The sequence below is a fragment of the Sceloporus undulatus genome, chromosome 1 (assembly GCF_019175285.1).
Source record: "Sceloporus undulatus isolate JIND9_A2432 ecotype Alabama chromosome 1, SceUnd_v1.1, whole genome shotgun sequence".
Taxonomy (NCBI): Eukaryota; Metazoa; Chordata; class Lepidosauria; order Squamata; family Phrynosomatidae; genus Sceloporus; species Sceloporus undulatus.
Window position 1 is genome coordinate 52,063,853 of NC_056522.1, and position 22,421 is coordinate 52,086,273.

General features: G+C 39.1%; 1 protein-coding gene across 3 annotated transcripts in view; it reads right to left on the reverse strand.

Annotated features, from left to right (window-relative positions):
* Nucleotides 1-22,421, reverse strand: part of DAAM2 (dishevelled associated activator of morphogenesis 2) — a 311,847-nt gene that overhangs the window by 97,349 nt on the left and 192,077 nt on the right. For all 3 annotated transcript variants that reach the window (XM_042452668.1, XM_042452654.1, XM_042452662.1), the window contains exons 4-6: nt 15,490-15,564; nt 10,299-10,393; nt 786-1,119 (exon numbers count right to left, since the gene is read on the reverse strand). In XM_042452668.1, the coding sequence (XP_042308602.1) occupies nt 786-1,119; nt 10,299-10,393; nt 15,490-15,564 (504 nt within the window). The remainder of the gene's footprint in view (nt 1-785; nt 1,120-10,298; nt 10,394-15,489; nt 15,565-22,421) is intronic.

Sequence of the window (22,421 nt, forward strand, 5' to 3'; positions counted from 1 at the left end):
CAGGTGTAATATGATCAAATCTGAATGAAACGGTGACCAATCTGGCTGCCACATTTTGAACCAGTTGAAGCTTCCGAACTTGGTACAAGGGTAGCCCCATGTAGAGCGCATTACAGAAATCAAGACAAGAGATTACCAATGCATGTACCACTGCTACAGCTAAAGTTGTATATGTTCTTCCCTTGCTATTCATGCTCTTCCTCCCCTGCACTCACACCAACTTTTTTCTTGCTCTGAGAAATACCAATTAAATTATTGTTCTGAGAAGTTTCACTTAATAAATCATAGTCATTATTATAACTATTTGTAGTAAAACACTAACAGTAGACATACGACAATTAGACAGATTAATGGAAATATTGTAATGAAATTGCAGGAAGCTGGGATTGGATGATTCAGTGACAAGCCCAAGTTTGACTGCATGGAGTATGAAAAATGTATAGTAACAATGTGATCTGCAACACTATGATATAAACCTTTGAATCATGACATGCCCCAAGTATCTATGGAGTTGTCAAGTTTATTTTCACCATGTTTTATTATGTTTTTACACTCTAGAGGGGCATCTCCACTGGTAAATTATATTAATATGCACTCAGCAGAATATCTGTCTTTACACAGGCAAAAGAGTACAGATATGAATGAATGCAACAGTGCAGGTATGTCCCTCTTTAGTTGATGATTGCTCATTCTGTCTTATACACAAGGGAAAATAAAAGGAGCAAAAAACCCATTGTAAAAGTAATGTAGCTTGAGTAACTGTTTGCATGCTATGATGATTTTACCTGGAATCTTGTCCTCTCTGCCGCATAGACCTGGTAGTGAAGCATGGCCTGCAGAACTTTTTTGTGACCTCCTGGCACTAAGCAAACAGCCCCAAGGATCTCCAGTACAGCGATCTTGGTTTTGATGTTCTCAGTTCGTAAACTCTGAGAGATTATATTGATGCTTTCTGGATGGGCCAGGACATGTGCCCGTCCCTGGGAGTTGTTCATCAGAGCCTTTATGCACCCTATAACGGATGTGTGTATGCGGCTCTCTGAGGTCTCATAGTCCATACTCTTCAGAAAATTCAGCAAGCAGGTCAGACCATCCAACTCAATGAATCTTGTGACAAACCTGAATGGAGGCAGCAGAGAAAAGTAAGGTCAAGGTATCTTGTGTAAGAGGCCTAAGGTTAATGAAAGCAACAACTGCTTTCCATATTACTTCTAAAACAAAAACTGGAGGAACCTTAAGGAACCATATGTGTAGCTGAAGATTCTTCCAAGGATTTTAGCAGTGCTATAATACAAGACATATGCAGTCTGGTGCATTTCTCCTAAGGGATGTGAGCATGAGTCCAGCATTGTATGCTTAAGGAGCTCTTTTCAAGTTATTTGAAATGTTACCCTAGGAACCAAATGCTTACCTGAGTTATATAAGACAATTACTACATAGATAAATTTAAGGGGTGCTTTGGTATTCTATTCTCACTGGCACCAACACCGGTCATTTTGCCTTTCTAATAACACTTAGCTTTTTGTTATACAGTATTTTTCATGTATAGTAGATATCTGAGTAGTACCCCTTTGTAACTAACCATTATAATGTACTGTAGCTACAAAGTCAACAGCTGCTTGATTAAAAGATTGACCCCTAATGGAAATGCAATGTGCAAATTGAAGACCGGGAGAAAGTCTGGTTTTCTATTTCTTTGTTAAGCCTAAAAAATACATTAACACTCAGCATATTGTATGTCATTGTTGTCTTGTGCTTAAAATAAATATTTCCATCTACAGAAACTTATGGTCAAAACACTGACTCACCTAACCATCATCTATAAATACTGAATGTCCTCCAGTTACTACTGTTTATGACCAAATCATAGTTTTTCAAACCTTATTTCTTTTTGAACAATGAATGATTACATTCCTCAAGGGACCAATGCCACAAGGACACTGAATCCTATCTTTCAAAGATCTTTCTTTTAGGCTAACAAATTCTCAGTCATAGTTCATTTAAAAACAAGTTCTTAAGAATTATATGAATTACTCATGGGGAAAATAAATCTAAGGATTAGGGACAGCTCACATGAGCAACACATCACATGATAAAATTACTCTTGGCCAGTATCCACTGATTGCAGTGGATCCACAACACACTGCTCTCCCAGAACATCTGTGCAATTGATCTAGGTGGGAAAGGCAAAACAGTCAGTCAGGTGATGTGAGCCGGAGTTTTGGTGTCAGAAAAGCTCACTGGGGAAGAAGTAAATGCTGCTTCTAGAAGGTAGAAGATTCCTTTGCCTGCTTAGAGTCATATATATGAGAGGAAGAGGGAGATACTAAAATCTTGCGAGTCTGGTGTGGGTGGCAGGAATAATATTTTCTGCCTGTATTAGAAAGGCAGTTATGGTGAAGAGAAAGCAAGTGGCTAACAATGATTTGGGTGCTGGGCTACAACTCTGGAGATGAGGGTTTGACTTGAGAATAAAATCCTCAGTCTCAGAGGATGGCAATGGCAAACCACTTCTGAAGAAACTTGCCAAGAAAACCTCTGAGAGTTCACGTTAAGATCACATAAGTCAAAAATGACTTGGAGGCATACAACAACAGTAACAGTGCCAAAAGCAGTAACTGCTAAGCTTACAGCAGCACAATGAAAACGAATTTTGTAGCATCTTAAAACATGCTTATCATTGAGGACTGAGTGGAAAGATAGAAATCAGTGAGCACATTTTGTGTAGGGTTTTTCTGTTATGTTCTGTCCTTTGTTTTTGCTTTTTTTGGTGCAGCTAGTTACTGTACAGGAGACATTATTATTATTATTATTATTATTATTATTATTATTATTATTAACCTTTATTTATAAAGCGCTGTAAGTTTACACAGCGCTGTACATAATTTTATTTATTTATTTATTTATTTATTTTTTTTTAGTCAGACGGTTCCCTGCCCTCAGGCTTACAATCTAAAAGACACGACACAAAAGACATGTTGCCTTTTTCCTCTTGTGCCATCTGCATCTGCTGCAGAAGATACAGCAAAGGTCTCACTCGTGATGTGCCTGATGGAGAAGGCACATCAGAAGAACAAAGTTCTAACAAGTTGTTTTCTGTCTCTGTAATCCTCTGAAGAAAAACTATTGCTGAATTGCAAGCCAGGTAATCCCAGGAAAGCAACCCTGAAGTAACTTGAGACCTACTTGTATTCAGGATTGTGTTTCATCTTGGAAAGTATTAATTCTTTCAATCCTGCAGTCTGAAGTGACATATACTGTATAGTCTCATGTATAAATTTAAAAAATTTTAGTCAAAAAGTTGACCCAAAAGACTTGCGTTGACTTATCTATGCATCAATGTGTGCATTTTGACATGTCTCCATTTTCTTAATCCCACCTGTGCCTGGTTGCTTCCCCCACACATAGCACAATCACGATTTACTGTAGTTCCCTCCTCATCCATCCAGCCTTTAGGGTGAGCCTGTTGGAATTTTGTCTTTTTCTAAGGCTCTGGCATCATTTTCATTTGCTTCATCATTTACACCCTTTGTTACATGCCCCCAAGTTTTACCCTTGACTTATGCATGGGTCATATAGTTTTGGCCCCCCAAACTTGCCCTTGATTTTTACATAAATTATAGTTGAGTATGTATGACAGTTCCTTTGCTGTTTGTCTGTATGCTATAGGTTTGTGGATGGAAAATGAATGTCTCATTTACTATTACCAACATTGCAACCTAGCAAAAGGCCTGAGTACATTGTGGTAAAAAAAAACCCCAGCTATGCTTGGTAACAAAGTCTGCTATTTTAGGCTGCATCAATAGAAGTATAGTGTCTAGATCAAGAGAAGTAATAGTGCCACTGTATTCTGCTTTGGTCAGGCCCCACCTAGAATATTGTGTCCAGTTCTGGGCGCCACAATTCAGAAAGGACATCGAGAAACTGGAGCGTGTCCAAAGGAGGGCGACAAAAATGGTGAAGGGTCTGGAAACCATGCCCTATGAGGAACGACTTAGGGAGCTGGGGATGTTTAGCCTGGAGAAAAGAAGGTTAAGAGGTGATATGATCGCCCTGTTTAAATATTTGAAAGGATGTCATATTGAAGAGGGAGCAAGCTTGTTTTCTGCTGCTCCAGAGAACAGGACCCGGAACAATGGATGCAAGCTGCAGGAAAAGAGATTCCACCTGAACATTAGGAGGAACTTCCTGACAGTTAGGGCTGTTCGACAATGGAATGCACTCCCTCGGAGGGTGATAGAGTCTCCTTCCTTGGAGGTCTTTAAACAGAGGCTGGATGGCCATCTGTCAGGGATGCTTTGATTTGGATTTCCTGCATGGCAGGGGGTTGGACTGGATGGCCCTAGTGGTCTCTTCCAACTCTATGATTCTATGATTCTATGAACCTCTGGAGACTCAGAGCAAACAGGTTTATCTCTTTTGGGAGAAATCCAACATTAGCCTTACTTATAGCAGAACCAATGAAAGCAAGCCAATGTGATAAGTACAAGTGACTTAAGGTGCATTGATTTCAGTTGTCTATGCAGAAACAACAATTGTTAACATTTACTCTTGTGCTCAATAAAATGGACAACAGAATTCAGAAGGGGGATATTTTCAGAAGATCAGCTGGCTCTGGCATTGGTGTTGCATCTGTATAGCATATTCAATTCAAATATTTGTAGTCCCAAGATTTGGCAGCAGCAAATCATGAAGCTCCCAACATCCCATTGTTTTGGATTGCCTCCTTAACATTAGATATAAATAATACTATTTATAAGCCTTGTGTTGACTCCCATATTATATAAACAAAGAATAATATGAAGGCTGGATGTGAGATATGTACTTTTTGTTCCAAAAAGAAAAATTTGAGAGCCTACAGAGAACATGGGCCAGACTAACTGGCTTATCATTTCTCTCTCTCTTCTTTCTCTCTCTCATTTTACTAATTTTATACAATTGGCTTTGTCCAAAAACCAGGCAAAATCAAGACCTTATAGAGTAACAGAAGGTTCACAATGAGGTTTGGTATCTGTTCAAACTTGAAATGGTCTGTGTATGCAAGCCTTGGGAGTAAACACACACTGCCACAAATGTTACACAGAAATGCATCAAATGGCAGTGATATGCTAATCACTCTTTAGAATGATAGGATTCCTTTCCAACTTTAGCTGACACAAGCAACAAGAAAAACATTTTTTAAAAAAGGCCTTCCATTTCTCCTATTATATTTCTTATTTCCAGAAAAGGCAAACTTTTGCTTTGCGTACGACATGTGGAAGTTTTGAAATCCCTTCATTCCTGGTCTAACTTGCCAATATAGTATTTCTGGTATATTGATTATTAGTATTGGTACTAGTATTTATTTATGTATGTATATTCTGGCTTCTTCCAAAATTGGAAATCAAGGAAACTTACAATTTAATACAAAGTGCAATTTAACTAAAAACTTGCAAAAGACAGCTTTAAAATAGAATTAAACTATGCACATATTAAAACAATTTAAAACATATATCAAAACATATATGCCCTGGTGGTGCAGTGGTTAAATATCTATACTGCAGCCACTAACTCAAAACCATAAGGTGGTGAATTCAATACCAGTTCAAGCTTGACTCAGGCTTGCATCCTTCCAAGGTCACTAAAATGAGTACCCAGATGGTTGGAGGCAATTAGCTTACAGTTGTAAACCACCTAGACATTGCTAGTTCTGTATGAAGTGGTATATAAATGAAGCTGTTTGTTTTTTAATATATATATATATATCTAAAGAGGACAACATGCAATTAGAAAACAGTTCAACAAAAACAATATCATACCTACTAAAGCTCTTTCTTTAATAATCTTTAATTGTAAAAGGCAGAATTAAATAGTCCTCACCTCCTATTGGAAGGACTGCAAGGAAAAGACCATTTTGTATAACAGACTGGTTGTGAGAAGTTGCACTGCTAGCAAATGCCATGGATGTACACAAAATGGGTTATCCCTAACCTCTCCATTGTCATGGTTGTGCAGGCTAAGTGAAGTGAAAACCTTTGGACCAGGAGGTGTGCATGACACTGAAAAATTCTGGACTTCAGGCCCCACCTTAAGTATTCAACAGAATATGTTTTATCTATAAGAGATGTTAAAATTATCTAAAAGGTAACATGGCAAAGCAAAAGCAAATTAAACAACCCATTTCCCTTTCCTTTAAAAACCAGGTAAGAATGTCTTTCTGATAGAGAGGGTATAAATAAAGCTTTTATTTATTTATTTATTTATTTTTAGAGTGTGGGAATATTTCTGAGGAACAAGAAAAGTAACTTTCTAGATGTTTCCTCTCCCCTTTTTAAAAGCATTGTTAATGTGATTTTAAATTTTGCTCCTCCTATGACTCCCCTGACAGTACTCTGCCTATTCTACCTACAAGGAACAGCAGCACAGCCTTCCCATATGTTTCTATCCCAAAATTTTTATAGTCACTATTGTTTATGGTTCAGACTAACAGGAAAGAATCCACTTCCTTCCAATCATTCCCTTCATTTTATTGTGGGTTTGTTCCTAAACAAAGTGATTTGACCAGTCTGTTAATATTGAATTCTGTCTAACTGAAGGATACTTCAGCTTCAGAGAGGAGTAACTACAGGTGGGGCAAGAACCATATTTTTGTGCAACATACCACACTGCCCTGGAAATCACCCCTAAGTATCTTCCGTCTTTTTATTCCCATGCAGTAGGAATAGCCAGACCACCCCCACCCCCACTTTCCTTTCCAACATTTCAAGGAATAGATGCAGCTGGCACACTAGTTTTAGTTGAGTAAATGCACTTCTGGCCACTGCTGAAACCTGGGCATCCAGGCTCAGAGTTGAGTTCAGGAGAATACCCATGCTGTGGACCTGAGATTTCAGGGGGAATATAACCCCATCCAACACAGTCTGAGTTGCTATTCCAGGATCTGCCTTTTGACTGACTAGGAACACTGTATCTTGTCTGGATTAAGTTTCAATTTGTTTGCCCTCATCCTGTCCATCACTGACTGCAGTACAGACAGCTTCCTCAGAATGGGATGGAAAGAAAGAGTTGGGTGTCATCTGCATAGTGGTGGAACCGCACCCCAAAATGGACTCTCCTAGCGGTTTCACGTTGATGTTAAATAAACTGGGGGGGAAACACAGAACCCTGTGCGACTCCACAGGCCAACAGCCAGGCAGTTGAAGAGGAGTCCTCCAACACCACTTTCTGGCTTTGCCCCTCCAAGAAAGATCAGAAACACTCCATAACAATGTCCCCAAGTCCCATTACAAAGAGGGAGCCCAGAAGGATACAATGGTCAATGGTACTGAAAGCTTCTGAGAGGACCAACAGGACCAACAAGGAAACCCCCGGATCAGTTCACCAAGGCGACCAAAGCTGTCTCCATCCCATAGCGAGTCCTAAAACCAGACTGAAATAAATCTAAATAATCAGTTTCATCCCTTATCCACTACATTATACCACTTTACCCATTTCAATTGTTTGTTCTCTCCTCAAATTGAGTGGGCTGCAAGAGTTTGTTGGGGAGGGCTACAATGCAATCCAAAGCCTACAATGTTTCTACCCCATTCAAATTAAAATACTTTCAGTGGCTGATGCTGTGTGCTGGATTTGTTCCTAAGTGAGGCATTCATACAACTGTTCCTCTCAAAGGTTATTTTCATCTTTTTCTAAGGAGAAATCTGAGAACAACACAAATCTTGGATTCTCACACATCACCTCAATCTGAAGGCAAACTAACAGCAATTGAACTGAGCTGCACCGTGAACTTGGAATTTTCCCTGACCACCCAACCTGGAGAGATGTTGGGAGGTAGTGAAGGAGCGCAGGCTGCCACAAAATAATGTAGCTCGGTTTGTTTTTTCTGTCCCTACAATAAACAGGTTACCCGCATTTGAACTCTAGATAGCCCTTAGTTGAGACTTGGCTCCAGAAAATAATGAGTGAATAAGCCCTTAATAAAGTGACTAGGGACAGTTCAGAAAGAACCCAAGGATAGATGTAGAGAACAATGTGAGGACATTTGATAGAGGCACAAAACTCACAGAAGCAAGAGCGAAGCCAATGTTTAAAATGTTGGTGTCCCATGGGGGTGCTAAACCATAGATGGCTTCTTCCCTTCTCTATACCACATAGGTCAGTTGATGTCCAAATCCTCATCCTCTTCCCAGTCACCATAACTCTTAGACCTTTGAAAAGTGTGATCTTACAAGCACAATAGATTCTGCAGATGAGCTTCATTTGCTATAATGAGTCCAACACAAAATTTAGGTTTCCTCAATGCAAATTTTCGCTTTCTTTTCCCACTCCCCATACATTTTTTGGCAGTGGATACACAGTATCATAATAAAGTCAGCAAACCACATAAACTTCATACAAAGTTGGCAATTATTATTCAAGGATTTATAGGTGAACACACTGTACACAGTTATAAATATATTCAAGTTTAGAACAGACACTATTTGTGCATGGCCACCTAGGGACTGCTGTTGCAACCTCAGATTCTGCCTGCTGTGTGACTTCATGGTTTACAACTAGTATTATTATTATTAAGGAATTGATGAAGAGACCCTCAACAGCAAACTTTCTGCTTCAGTACCAAGACAGCATTTTCAAAGGCTCCATATGAAGCTGCTCATGAAAGGGATGGCCATGGACCCTCTGCTGCAGCCTTTCCATTAAAGAAGGAACTGGCGTACTTATCAGGCATTGGCATGTGGCCCACTTGGCAACTAGCAAATTGAGTCACTGGAAATTAGTTGAGACATGGGGACTTAACTCAAACTCTGGCTTAGATATAGCTTCTTTAAAAAGTTCTAAAAGTTACAGTCAACAATTTAAAAGCTAGACTTTATGTGACAGTTTGTGGATGCTGGTGCTGACACTTATTACAGCTGTTATAAACAGAGGAATTAAATGCCTCCTGCCAAAGTAATGCAGGGCTTGTTTGGACAAAAACCTACCCTTGAGTGGAGATTTCCCATGCTCCACTCCAACAGACTTCATAAAGGGAGCCTGTCTTGTTAGAAAAGACTTTCGTCGCATAATGGAACAGGAAAGCTATAGAGTTATGCTGGTCACATGTTTATTATAATGTGCACCAAGGAGATATTTTTCTTATCTAGTAGTTACTATCAGTAGCATCGTAAGTTGATTAATGGGTAAGCAGCTGAAGCAAGACAGTAAATAAATAGTTTCACACGTTGAAAAAAGCCTATTATACATCTTCCCTATCAGGATGTCTTCTCTAGCCCCTAATTATTTTTCTCTCCAATATAACAGATATTTGGGGTGCCTACCAGGTTCACTGTTGCCAATTAAGTCTTATACAAAGCCTAACTGCAGTGTGGGAAGGGTGATTTTTCAGACTGGGGAAGTCACAGCACTGAAGACAGAACTGGTTAACCCTTTTCTCAGCAGCACACACCACAACTGCCTGCCATGTTGCAATCGGGTTTTTTTAAAGTCCTCTATTGGTGCTGCAGAGATTTTTTCAGCCCTTTTTCAGGGGAATCAAAGTGTTGCAGGTGGAATAGATCTTCCATCCTGAGTAATGGTGCCTTCCATAAATGCCCATACATTGCAATTAGCCTTTGGCCTCAAGTGGCACTAACAGAAGCTTTTAAAAAGTGTCACTGCTGTGGGTATGTACAAAGAGGACAAATTTCCTGTCTCCAATACTGATTGCAGTAGAGGGCAAGATGGAAGCTAGTGAACCAGATGAAGAGCTCCCACAGGCTGGTTGTGACTTTATAGTTGGAGGGTCCACATATCTGGTCAAGCAGGAGTGGGCAACATAGAGGGTCTAATAGCTACAAAAGGGTAGAAGTCTCTAGTTAAGTAAGGTTTGTGAAACTCTGGTATGAAAGGACAGCTGGAAGGTTTAGAATTACACTTACATGTTTTCTGAGCTTCCATTTAAGATGGGTGATAAAAGAGCAGCCCATGGACCACGTGCATCCTTAGGGCCATTTCCACAGGAGTCCAGGGCCCTCTAGCCTGACCAAATTGTGTCCAAAAATGAACTTCTGGTTTAGTTTCTGGATCAATAAAGGGCTCTCTTGGGCATGAAACAGCCCAGGGAGGCAAAAAAAAAAAAAAAAAAAAAAAGAGCTTTGCACTTCAGGTTGAAATATTACCTCAAAGAGAAATGATTTTTTTTCACAGACATGGCATCTATTTTCTCTGTTTTTTAAAAAACAAATTAAGGAAAAAAACATATACTGTATTCCTCCATGCCAGCTCATTTCAGCTGCTGACCTAAAGGAAGTGTAATGTCGGGAAAGAAGATGGATAATTACCTCATGGGTTGAGTCCGTAGAGCTGTTTTCAAGTCTTCAACTATTTTATTCCTCATTTCTGTTTCTTCTTCATCGAAAGCATACAGGGTCTGCATCTGGATGGATAAGGCAAAGAAAGCTACCAATCCATCACTGAACAAAAGATCAGAGAAATTTAAGGCTACTGAACAACCCAGGTATCATCAAGAAGAGGTGCTTCCAAAACTAAACAGAAGATATTGTCTGGCTCATCACCACGAAAGCAACACCTCTAGCAACAAAGCTGGATAGAGATGAAATTCTGCTTATGATGTTAGCATACACTACACCCCTCTCAGTAATAGACATGTTTTTAAGAGGTCATAATGATCTTTGGGACACTAGGAAGATACATGTGTGAGAAGGCATGCTGGCCCAAGGACATGTGGTAGACTTAAATAGTACAATAAAAGTTAAATGAGTTGGCTGTTTACTCCATCCTCCCCGAGGCTTTCCACATATTTTCCAACAGAGACTAAGCGAGTCCCATCACAAATTGGTTAAAGATAAAACATCCACCTCACCCCAGGCTATGTTCTTATTCAGCGTTTCTGTCTGACTATCCAGGGGTTGTCTAAAATCCTATCAATTTTTTGTTACTCTGGCGATAAAGCCATCAGTCGTTCCATAGGAAAACCCATCAAGCTTTTGTTACACCATAAGGCTGCAAATATCCGCCCTATCCACCTTACTCACAGTTTGTCTGTGGACCCTGTGTGCACAGAGAGTCCCTCTCACTATGTCACCCCCAGATGCTGTCTATGGCCGCATACAGACAGGCCAAAATAAAGCTGTTTCGGGTCACTTTGGAGATGTGCTTTTTAAATGATGCATGGGCCTTAAGAGTCCAGAAGCTGCGCCAAGGCTGTGCTCCAGTCCTTAGGACTGGAATGTGGCTTTGGTGCAGTTTCTGGACTCTTAGGATGCATGCATCATTTAAATAGCATACCTCCAAAGTGACCCAAAGTAGCTTTATTTTGGCCTGTCTGTATGGGGCCAAAGCCACTCTTCATCTTCTGTGGACCCTTCTCTACTGGACTGGTAATTATCGCTCCCTCTAATTCCTGATTGCTCAATATCCAACCTTCCACACGCCTTCCATTCTGTTAGCCTCATATGGTTCTTCAGGCTGCATTGGTTTTGTGTGTTGTGTCCATCTTTGCACATTTCTACACAAACCGCTCGTATTCAATGAAACGGGAGTCTCTCTTTAGTTAGTACTATACTGGTATACATAGGTGAAAAGCACCCCTAAACTACCCACCTCTTGCAGGCCTCCTTTTGAGCTAATAATTCCCTCAACATACCAAGGAGATGTTGACTGCCCCCACACCTTTTAGAGTAACAGTGGATTAAAACTTAAATTCATTTGCTAGGTAGAGAGTCCCACTGGACTTAACAGTATTTACTTCTGAGTAAGTATGTTTAGTTTGTCCCACATATCTAGATTTTCACTTGGATCCATTTTAAATGTACCTCAAAGACAAACCTGAAAAAACAGCTCCAGCATTCCAAGGCACTTATAATAACATCTTTAAAACAGCAAAGCCTTTCATATAAGGTCCAGTGCAAATCAGACAAAATCTCTCCTTCAGTGGAGTGCCTCTTTATTCCACTTTCCATTCCCCACAAGTTATTCTGTGTTACCTTGTGTTTGCAATTTTTGTCATGTCAACACATGTCAAAATTTCAGGGTGGTCAACTGGTGAAGTGATGTGACCCTTTATGCTGTACAGATGGCACAGAGGTAGAATTAACTTGAAAGAGGGAGGGGAGGATGCACACACAAATCTATCCTGAAGTCAAATTCACTTAGCAAGGTTACTTCCTCTCCTCATATGGTGGCCAACTAAGAGAAAACAATGAAATAAAGTTTTGTTTTGTTTTTATTCTCATGTCAGCATAGACTAATAGCCAGAAAGACGAACTGAAGTACTCAAAGTCTTCTGATCTTTTCTAGAAGACCTGAACAGGTATTGAGAACAAAACATGTAAGGAAAGATTGAAGGAGCTGGGCATGTTCAGCTTGGTGAAGGTTGAGAGGTGATATGACTGCACTCTATATATACATCAAAGAGTGTCAGAGAAAGAAGGGTCAGGCCTGTTCTCAGAGGATAGGCCCAGGTCTAATGGGTTGAAATTACAGGAGGATAGATTTTGACTAAACATTAGAAGGAATGAAGATTTTCACACGACATCGTTATATTGTTCCTTTATCTTCCCAAAGTGTAGTGGAATCGTCATAACAGATAGATAATTCCAAAAGATTTTCATATGAGGCTGTTAGTGTTCTTAAAATGTTGATATATCAGAATTCATCAATAAATGATTACAAAATGATTTCAAAACAGTTGAATTGCTCAATTCTGATATATCAACGTTTTAAAAACACTAACAGCCTCATGTGAAAATCTTTTGGAATCGTCTATCTGTTATGACGATTCCACTACACTTTGGGATGATAAAGGAATGATACAATGATGATGTGTGAAAATCTTCAATGTCTTGACTAGTTTAGCACTGGAATCAACTACTTAGAGAGGTGGTGGGATCTCCTTCTGTGGACATCTTCAAAAAGAGGCTGGAAAGCTACCTGTTGGGGATTCTTTAGCTGGAAATCCACCATTGAGCAGGAGAGTGGACTTGATGGCTCCTGAGATCCCCTCCAACTTTGATTTTAAGAAATAATTTTTTCTGACAATCTCAATGGCATGAATATCAAATGGAGCTCATTCACTCTCTCCTTCTGCAGTAGCTTATCATCCCACTCCCTCACACACTTTAAGTGGGTTTGATCCACAAGTGTTACCATCACAAAATGTCACAGTTGCGTTAGAATTTTATTCTTCCTTCAGCTAGAGGAGCAATTGACAGATAACCAGGGAATGGTCTTAAGGATGCCACCAATGTGCTGATGACCCAACCCTTTTTCCTTTCCACCTAACTGCAAGGAAACCATTTCAGATTTAAACCAGTGTCTAGGGGTGGCAGTGGCTCAAGTGGTTAAGACGCTGACTGTTGATTGCAAGTTCATCAGGTTTGCAGTGTGAGGCCTGGGTGATGCATGATGGGGTGAGCTCCTATCACTAGTCCCAGCTTCTGTCAACCTAGCAGTTCAAAAGCATGCAAATGCAAGTAGGTAAATAGGTACCACTTCTCAATGGGAAGGTAACAGCATTTGGTGGAGTCATGCTGGCCACATGACTACCAGAGCAATCCTCGGACAATGCTGGCTCTTCGGCTTAGAAACGGAGATGAGCACCGCCCCTACAGTCGGTTACAACTAGACATTCATGCCAAGGGACCACCTTTATGTTTACCTTTAGCTGGGATTACTAAAGGATGGATGAGGGTGAACAAATTGAAGCTGAATCCAGATAAGACAAAGATGCTCCTAGTCAGGTGAAAAAGTGATCAGGGAATGGAGTGGATAGTGTTACACTTCTCCTGAAGACTCTCATTCACAGTTTGGGTGTATACCTGGACTGAGCCTGGAGTCCCACATTTCTGCAGTGGACAGGAATGCCTTTGTAGCTTAGTGCACCAACTACATCAGCCACATGCAGCAACTTTGTCATTTCAATATAACATGTTGAACCATTTGTTGAAAACAGCCTCCATATAAAAATCCTAAAATTTGCATAAGGAAGGTTTTCCTCTTTCCCTATTGCTTTTTTCCCCATGGGGATAGAAGCAAAAATCAGACAAATGGAATTAGCATCTATTTGTAGGGGCATATAGAAAGATGTATTTTCTTTTCCATCCTATAAAGCTATTGTACTCCAAGTAAATTACTTCCAAGCCACAAAAAATAAATGTGTTACAGCTGTATTGATGACCTCTGACCCATTCCTTGAATGTCATATGGTTCTTGCGTTGTTCTAAAGAGTTGCTGAAATCTTTCATTTGCAAGCCCTTCCACAGTGTAAATATATATTGGAGAGCAAATATTGACAAGTGTCCAAAAGCAACATGGTGGTATAAAAGTAACTTTTCTCTTCCCCCATGAAAGCAGAAAATGGGTTTATTTGGATTGTTCAGCTTAGACTACTGAAGACAGAAAGAGGAATGCCCCAAACATCTGCATGCTTACATTTCAGATGAAGAGGGAAAGAAAGCAGAGATAGTTAGGGTAATGATTTTCTTGTGTTTATAAGTACTGCAAGATGCCAAGATCCATTCCTCAGGCATTTCTGATGGAGAAGAAATGTATTTCATTTGCATTCTGGTGAAACTTCCTGAAAAAACTGTTACCCACCCCATGCATTACTTTTAGTGGAGAAACGGGATATAAATTTAATGAATAATTAAATTCAATGCATATATCAACATGCAGTTGTACGCCTTCCCTGAATATCTCACCCAGCCACCCACTGATATGGACTATCATATGGAGAACCCTAAGATGCCCATCTCTCTGATGTTTGATTGTTGTCTTAATCTATTATTTGTGAACTATGGGTTGGAGGGTGGAGGGATGGGTTTTATGTTGTATTACTATATTTTATTGTATTTTTACTATATTGTTGTATTTTACTATATTATTGCTATATTTTACTGGATTGTAAGCCGCCTCGATCCTGTGGGAGAGGCAGGGTAAAAATAACATTTCTATTCTATTTCTATGCTAACATATTTTTTAAGAAATTAAATTTTATGATGCAGTTCACCAATAAAAATGCAGTTTATTACATATATTATACATGAAGGCATTGTTATAGCATTGATATCTGCTGCAGTAAAGTAATGACGAGATTATTCTTTTAAAAAAGTATGCTTTAGAGGAAAGCGAGCAAAAAACCAGAATGAACTTTCATTAATTTTTATGTTTCTTTAAATTGAAACAAAAAGGAAATTGATTAATTGACTGACTGACTGACTGATTTTATATCCTGCCTTTCACTGGTTCCATTTCTTAGCCACTCAGTACAATACTGCTACACACTTTCATTTCTCCACAAAGAAAATGGGTTGGAAACTTCCAGAATTTTTCAGAGTTCATTTAAAAGGAGACGAATTATTGTGTCCCAGAGAAGTCAGGCCATGTCAGAATAAGAAACTGAAGGAACTGTAAGACAAAGCTCTACATAACCCACTATTTCTCCAAGCCAGCAATACCCCTACCATTTCTATGAGAAAGTTACTTTTCAACTAGAATAAAAGAGCTACTTACTGCAACCATGGAGTTAATGCGGTCAATGTAATAGTCTGGCCAACTGGTAGCAAGTTTATTTGGGTCTTCTTGCTCCTGAAATGGAAAAATCAAGAAAAGTAACAATTATTTAAGAAAAAAAGAGATTTGTCTGAGACTTCTGTGGTAGTGCAAACTCAAAATATAACCTGGAGCAGTGTATGAATCCCTTGGCTTTTCTTGATGGCTTTTGAGACCGTTTTCTTTCTACACATAAAATCATGTTTCTTGTGAAATAAACTTTTTTTCTGAGCAGATAATTACAGTTTCACAGTTTGGGATTTACACTGTATGAAAAGTGCATATGGATGGGGTTTTGTGTTAAAAATAGCATTTCTACACACACAAATGCACTTTTCACACAGTATCAATTCCAAACTGCGGGGATACTTGGCCATATAGGATTCTTTTCAGTTTAAAAAAAAATTTAAATCTGGGATCTGAACATTAGGATATATTTTTCTAACGGTAGCAATAAGTACACAACTAGGTTGCCTCACAGGTAAACTCTGTCCAATTCCAAGATGGCATCTCGAGACTTCTTCTCCCATTGTTGTAACAGTTTGGGAAATGGTATTCACCAAATGTCAAGTATCAACTTCTGCTTAACTTAGCAATTATGCTGGCCATTTGCCGTAATAAATGAAATGAGATAACTCAGCAATTAGACAAGTGCTGGCAATATCTACCATAGTAGAATTATAGAATCATAGAGTTGGAAGAGACCACAAAGGCCAACCTCCTGCCATGTAATATTCCAAATTTTTCCTATTACAATATGAATACAGAGTGGATAAAGCATATATTATTTTTAAAGAATAATCTTGTCATTACTTTACTACAGCAGACACCAAGAGCTAATCTACACTGTGTTAAATGAAGGTCATCCCAGAGAGAGCTAAAGTTTATGAAGCAATTTATTTATAAATTACTGATAGGATAATGAAAACACAGTTTGGTGATTAAGCTGTGCTGATTGTTCTTTGTAAAATGACTGGATGTTCCAACAATATTCATGCCAATAAAATTTCATATTAAAGTCTGTGAAACAAGTATTAGAAGAAATGATTGGAGGCTTTCATATCTGTCCAAGATAAAAGTCCACATATTTGCTCTACATTTGTGTATAATATATACATGTGTATAATTACAGCGCTATAGAAATAAAGTTTAATAATAATAATAATAATAATACATACCAAGCAAATACTCATTTTTAATTTTCTATCATTTCCAATCTTTCTTTCACTAATTTCTATGTCTTATATATCAGTTATATTGTAAGTCTACCAAAGGAGAAAGCTGAATGAATTCCGTCAGGACTTTTCTCTTTCGCTCCGATTTCAACACAGTGGAGCATAGGTAAAAGAGAACAAACAATTTCACTTTTAATTTTATATAGATTTCTCCCTATCAAACTCAAGACTTCAGTTTTCATCAAAGACAGGAAGTTGAAACAACCATGAAGTTCCCCTAAATAGGTAAACATTCTACTAGTTTAAATATTATCTGCATTTGATAACTTATTTATTTATTTATCTTGCCTTTCTTCTGAGATAGGATTCAAGGCAAAATGAGTTAACAAAATCTTCTTAGCATCTACAAACGTTTGGATGGGTTCTTCTACCTCAAACAAGAAAAATCCCTTTTTACATCGAATAGAGACACTCTCAGAACACAAGTGTTTGCAATTTTTTTGTGGTTCAGCTACACATACTAAACATTTGAGACCTGATCATCCCATTTCATCTTAGCTCACTGCTTGCTGAACCATTTCAAAGCATTCAAATTTGTCTAACCACATAGATTTATAGGACCACATATAAATCAATAGGGTTTTATACAACTTTAAAGCAGACAATGAAGACAATGAAATAGTTCAAGATTTTCCATGCCTTGTTTCAGTCAATAAACAGAAAGAAGAATACAGTGGAGAAATCAGAAGACTAGAACTTGGAAAGGCAGCTATGAAAGAACTAGACAAGATCCTGAAGTGTAAAGATATATCATTGATTACTAAAGTTAGGATTGCCCAAGCCATTGTATTTCCAATGTCTATATATGGCTGTGAAACCTGGACAGTGAAGAATGCTGATAGGAAGAAAATAAACTCATCTGAAACATGGTGCTGGAGAAGATTTCTATGGATAACATGGACTGCTGAAAAGACCAATAAGTGGATCCTGGAGCAAATCAAGCTTCACTGACTAAACTGAGGCTGTCATACATTGGACATAAAAGGAGAAGAAAGGATTCCCTAGAAAAGACAATAATGCTTGATAATGTATAAGGCAGTAGGAAAAGGGAGAAACCAAAGTGCAGATGGGTAGACTCAATTAAAGAAACCACAGCCCTAAGTATGCATGACTTGAACAGGGCTGTTGATGACAGGGTAACTTGGAGGTATCTCATTCATTGGGACACCATAGGTCGAAGTCAGCTTGATGGCAGTTAACAACATCAGTAAAGGAAACAAAGCATCTCTCCTCCCCATTGAAAGAGAAAATAGAGCATTTTAAATAAAGTTTTCAAAACAGGCAAAGAAAATACAAGACAACTTAGTAAGGGTGGGAAAAAAATACTTTAATGCTGCAGAAAATGCCAAAGGAACGTAAGGGTCTTACTCTCCAAAGCCGCATAGACACACACATACACACACACACACGGAAACAATTACCAACTGTATGAGAAGGCCATTTATGCAAGAATATATTAGAGAAAAGCCTACTTTAAACTTACAACGAATAGTGTAAATATTAAATTCAAAAACAGATGTCAATGTGTGGTATTTTATAAGCATGTGTCTCATCCTTTACCAAAGCAGCAACTCTTTAACTGTTATAAGAACCATGTTCCAATTTTGTACAACTGAACATAGTCAACAAATACCGTTAAACACAGAAGGTGTCTTCAACACAACCCATTCCAGCATGGAAAATGAGAATTGAGAACTAAATTGCTTCACTTATAAACTGAGATTTAACAGAGTTCTTCAAATACTAAGAAAATCTCCAAATCAAATTGGGGGGGAAAAGGGGGGGGGGCAAAGGTCTCTTTATTGAATATTTAACCATGTATGAATTCTCTATGATTTTGGCAAGAATCAAAACTATTCCTTTCTTCTTTTTATTCAAACAGAAGATTATGATTAATTCGGTAGAAGACAATATCGCAGTCAAGACAGCAGACTAAATAAAAAAGAGAAGCAAGAGCACTGAAAGTTTTGAAGTCTGCAAACTTTTGCTTATCTCTTTTTATCTCTTACATGTGCTGGTTCTCTAGTCTTAAAATTCTAAGCTACACTTAAAATAAGTCTGGATTCACTAATTTCATCATAACCGATGAGAACTTAGGGCTGGTACACACCGCCAGGAAGCAGCATCCTGGTAGCAATAATAGGGTTTAGGACTGCACACAACCTCACGCTCCCGAGCCCTATGACGTGCAGACTGTACCATTATAGAGCGGCAATGCCCACATGGATAAAGAGGATAAACAGTACAATAAAATTTTAATTACATAAGCAATTGTACATGAGGTAGACCATGTAGAAGGCATGTTTACACTGCTGTTTGTACTTGTTCAACAGTTGTCATCCAGCAATGGTGGGCATTTTCATTTTTCTAGTGCCACTTTGCATTTATATCCCATATCCCTGCAAATTTCTATGCTTCAGATAGAGTTCCAAAACAAGACAGACAAAATATTGTTGGTGACTCCCACTGTAACAGTGGAAATTTACACAACATATGTTTGTACTCATTAAAGTAATGAGGTACACACTACATCAAGGCTATCCCTACAACAATCACAGCCTGCTGGGGCACGATTCTAGTGTGAAAAACATTGTACAAGCTGTTACGCTTTCTCAGAACTTGCAAAAGTATGGTTCCTAATGCAGACAACAACTGTACAAAGATACACAGGGCCCTTCCTTCCTTCCTTCCTTCCCTCCCTCCCTTCTTTCTTTTAACTTGATGGCTGATGGAAACAAATCAACCATTGTGCAATGGCTAAGCTCAAGACCACAGTGTCCAATGTGTTATCACTTGGCCAACGTGGGGTCCTTCAGTTACAACAGCACATATTAATGCTACACTAGAAGTGTATAGCATCTTGTCCTTAATGTCAAAAGAAGTAAAATAACATTTTCATATCATTTGATAGAACACAGGAATGAATCCATTTAACTGAATGTTAGGCCTGCACAGAAGCCATTGGAATATTTTTGAACTCAAATATGGAGTGCGGGTGAATTACGAGTTTCAGTGTTATGGAGTCTTCCCACAGAAAGCAGAAATTGAGAGACTAGACAGACTAAAAATTCCATCAGGTCACTTTCTAGGCGATCAGATTTCTCCAAAATACAGTGGCAATATTTAAAATATAACCCACAGTTATCTCAATTGCTCCTTGACATTCTCCTCATCACATTTTCCACAGCATGTGGGTTGAAAGGGTTATGCATTCTTTCAACATTATGCACACATACATGAATGGATATGCATGTACTATGTACAAACCCACTAGGACCAATTCTAGCTTCAATCAATTATAATTCTATCTGCTTCAAATAAATTAGCAGACTATAGGAGAATGTAAGTCCTCCTTTTACAATTTTTATATGTTTTCCAATCAGTCAACTAGGCATCAGAAATGGTCCAGCATTTCAGACCTGGATAGAGCTAATGTCTGAGTACATTATGTGAAATTTGAAGACTAGGGTCATATTTTCTTAAACCCAAGCATTTTCTGAGACCTCAGACTCTGATTTAAATAAACTGTGTAATTGCAATGTTTAAAACAAACTTAAACTTTGCAATAACTGTATCTGCTGCAGACCTTCTGTAAGTTAATGTATAAATTCCCATTTAGGAAAGTCTAAACTGTTCCAGAACAAGACTGTATGTTTTAAATATGAAAGATTCTTCATATCCCAGAGCTTGCTACACAATAAAGTCAGGGTATCTAAAGTCGTTCATTTTATACAGCAAACGTGATTGGTGCATGGCATACAGATGTATTGCTGTTTTCTTCAATGTGGAGTTCATACATGAAGGACACACACATTTTTCAGCAAGTTAACTTCATATATGTTTCTGGGAACCCTGGTCTTCTCAGGGTTTCCAGATATTTGTATACAGGTAGTCAAAGGTGTGGGTATGTAGTTCATACAATACACTTGCTGTGGAAAATCCTATTGGTGCAGACACAATCATATGTTCTATGGAAAACAGCGGTGGCCAGGAACTATTTTTCAGGGTGAACAAGCTGGCCAACAACAAGAACAACAAAAAATTCTTTAGGTTAAAAATTCATTTTTAACCATTTCTATTTTATAGTGTCAATTCTGCCCACTACCCACCATCATCCTGTGTAAGGCTGGTAAATACCCAGGTACATATATGGCCCACAGAAACAGACAAAGGAAAATGAGACCAGACCCAGACCACACTAGGTAGTCAGAGGTCAGTGTGGAAAAGCAGTTCTGAGCAGAGTCCAAAACCAAGAAAGGAGGTGTCAGAGTGATTAGTTGAAGGTACGCAACAAATGTTAGAGATCTACAAAGCTAAATATATCAGACAAGGCTGCAAGGGAGTGCAGGAGCTGTTAGTTTACAGAAATAGATTTCTGCTCTGTGCTCACACAGTATGTCATGTTGCATGGAAGACACTGTTTTGCTGCCCAGGTGGCTGTGGGTCAGGTGTGACTATGCCAGGGCTCTGAGCATAAAAGCAGAGTTGGGGGATATTAAGGTCCTCCTGCACCCTCCTATCCATCTCTTTGATGTCAAAGCTTAACTCACCCACCTGTCTCCAGTGCAATGTAAGCTTTACTGGTCACTTCAGGGCCAGATGGGATTCCCCCCCCCCCTTTACCTGATTTTATAGAATCATAGAGCTGGAAGAGACTACAAGGGCCATCTAACCCAAACCCCTGCCAAGTAGGATTAGACAATCAGAAACACTCTCAACAGATGGCAATTTAGCCTCTCGTTAAAAACCTCTATAGAATGAGATTGCACTACTCTCCAAGGCAGCATATTCCACTGTCAATCAGCTCTTACCATCAGGAAGTTCTTCCAAATGTTTAGGTGGAATCTCTTTTCCTGTAGACTGAATCCATTGCTCAGAGATCTATTCTCTGGAACAACAGTTTTTTGCCTACCCTATACTGTATCACAGGGACTTTGACAATTGGCTAAGAAAGTGTCTGTTAAAAGGTAGTCACTTGGCAGGTAGTGAGGGGAGAATAGTAGCACATACAGTAAATACCTTGGCACCCTTTTGGCGAAGGGGAGGGCTGTGCAACTACCTTTTTAGGTCCTGAGACCAGGGGATAAGGAAGAAGACAACCCTTGGGGCTGTCCTAGGGGCTTTTTTTCTAAGTCCTATGACTTGATGGGGGACATTCCTTGGGTCTGCCTTCCTGGAGATTGATGGTTGAGGAGCAGCCCAGTTGCTAAATTACTCTTGGAGGTCAAGTGTTTTGCCCAGGAGAAGGCTGAGGAGGCCACTGTTTCAGCAGTGAATGAATGAACCTTCATTCCAGGAGAATCTACAGATCCATACAGAGAGGGGGGGGGGGGGGGGGGGGGGGGGGAGAGGGAACAAAGTCTTCCAGGAAGTTAAGCAGAGAGGAGTGACATTTAGGAAACATGAGAGTATGTATTTTCCCTGGGAAATGATTAACCATCCATTATGAAGCCAAGCCCTCCGTCCAGTCCATCTGCCTTGGTCCAGGCCTTGGAGGTAGAGAGGAACTGCTGGACCTCTTACCCTTTCCCTCCACCACTCCCTTCTCCTTCTGTGTCATGTCTTTTTAGATTGTAAGCCCAAGGGCAGGGAACCGTCTAACTAAAAAGATTGCATGTACAGTGCTGTGTAAATTTACAGTGCTTCATAAATAAAAGT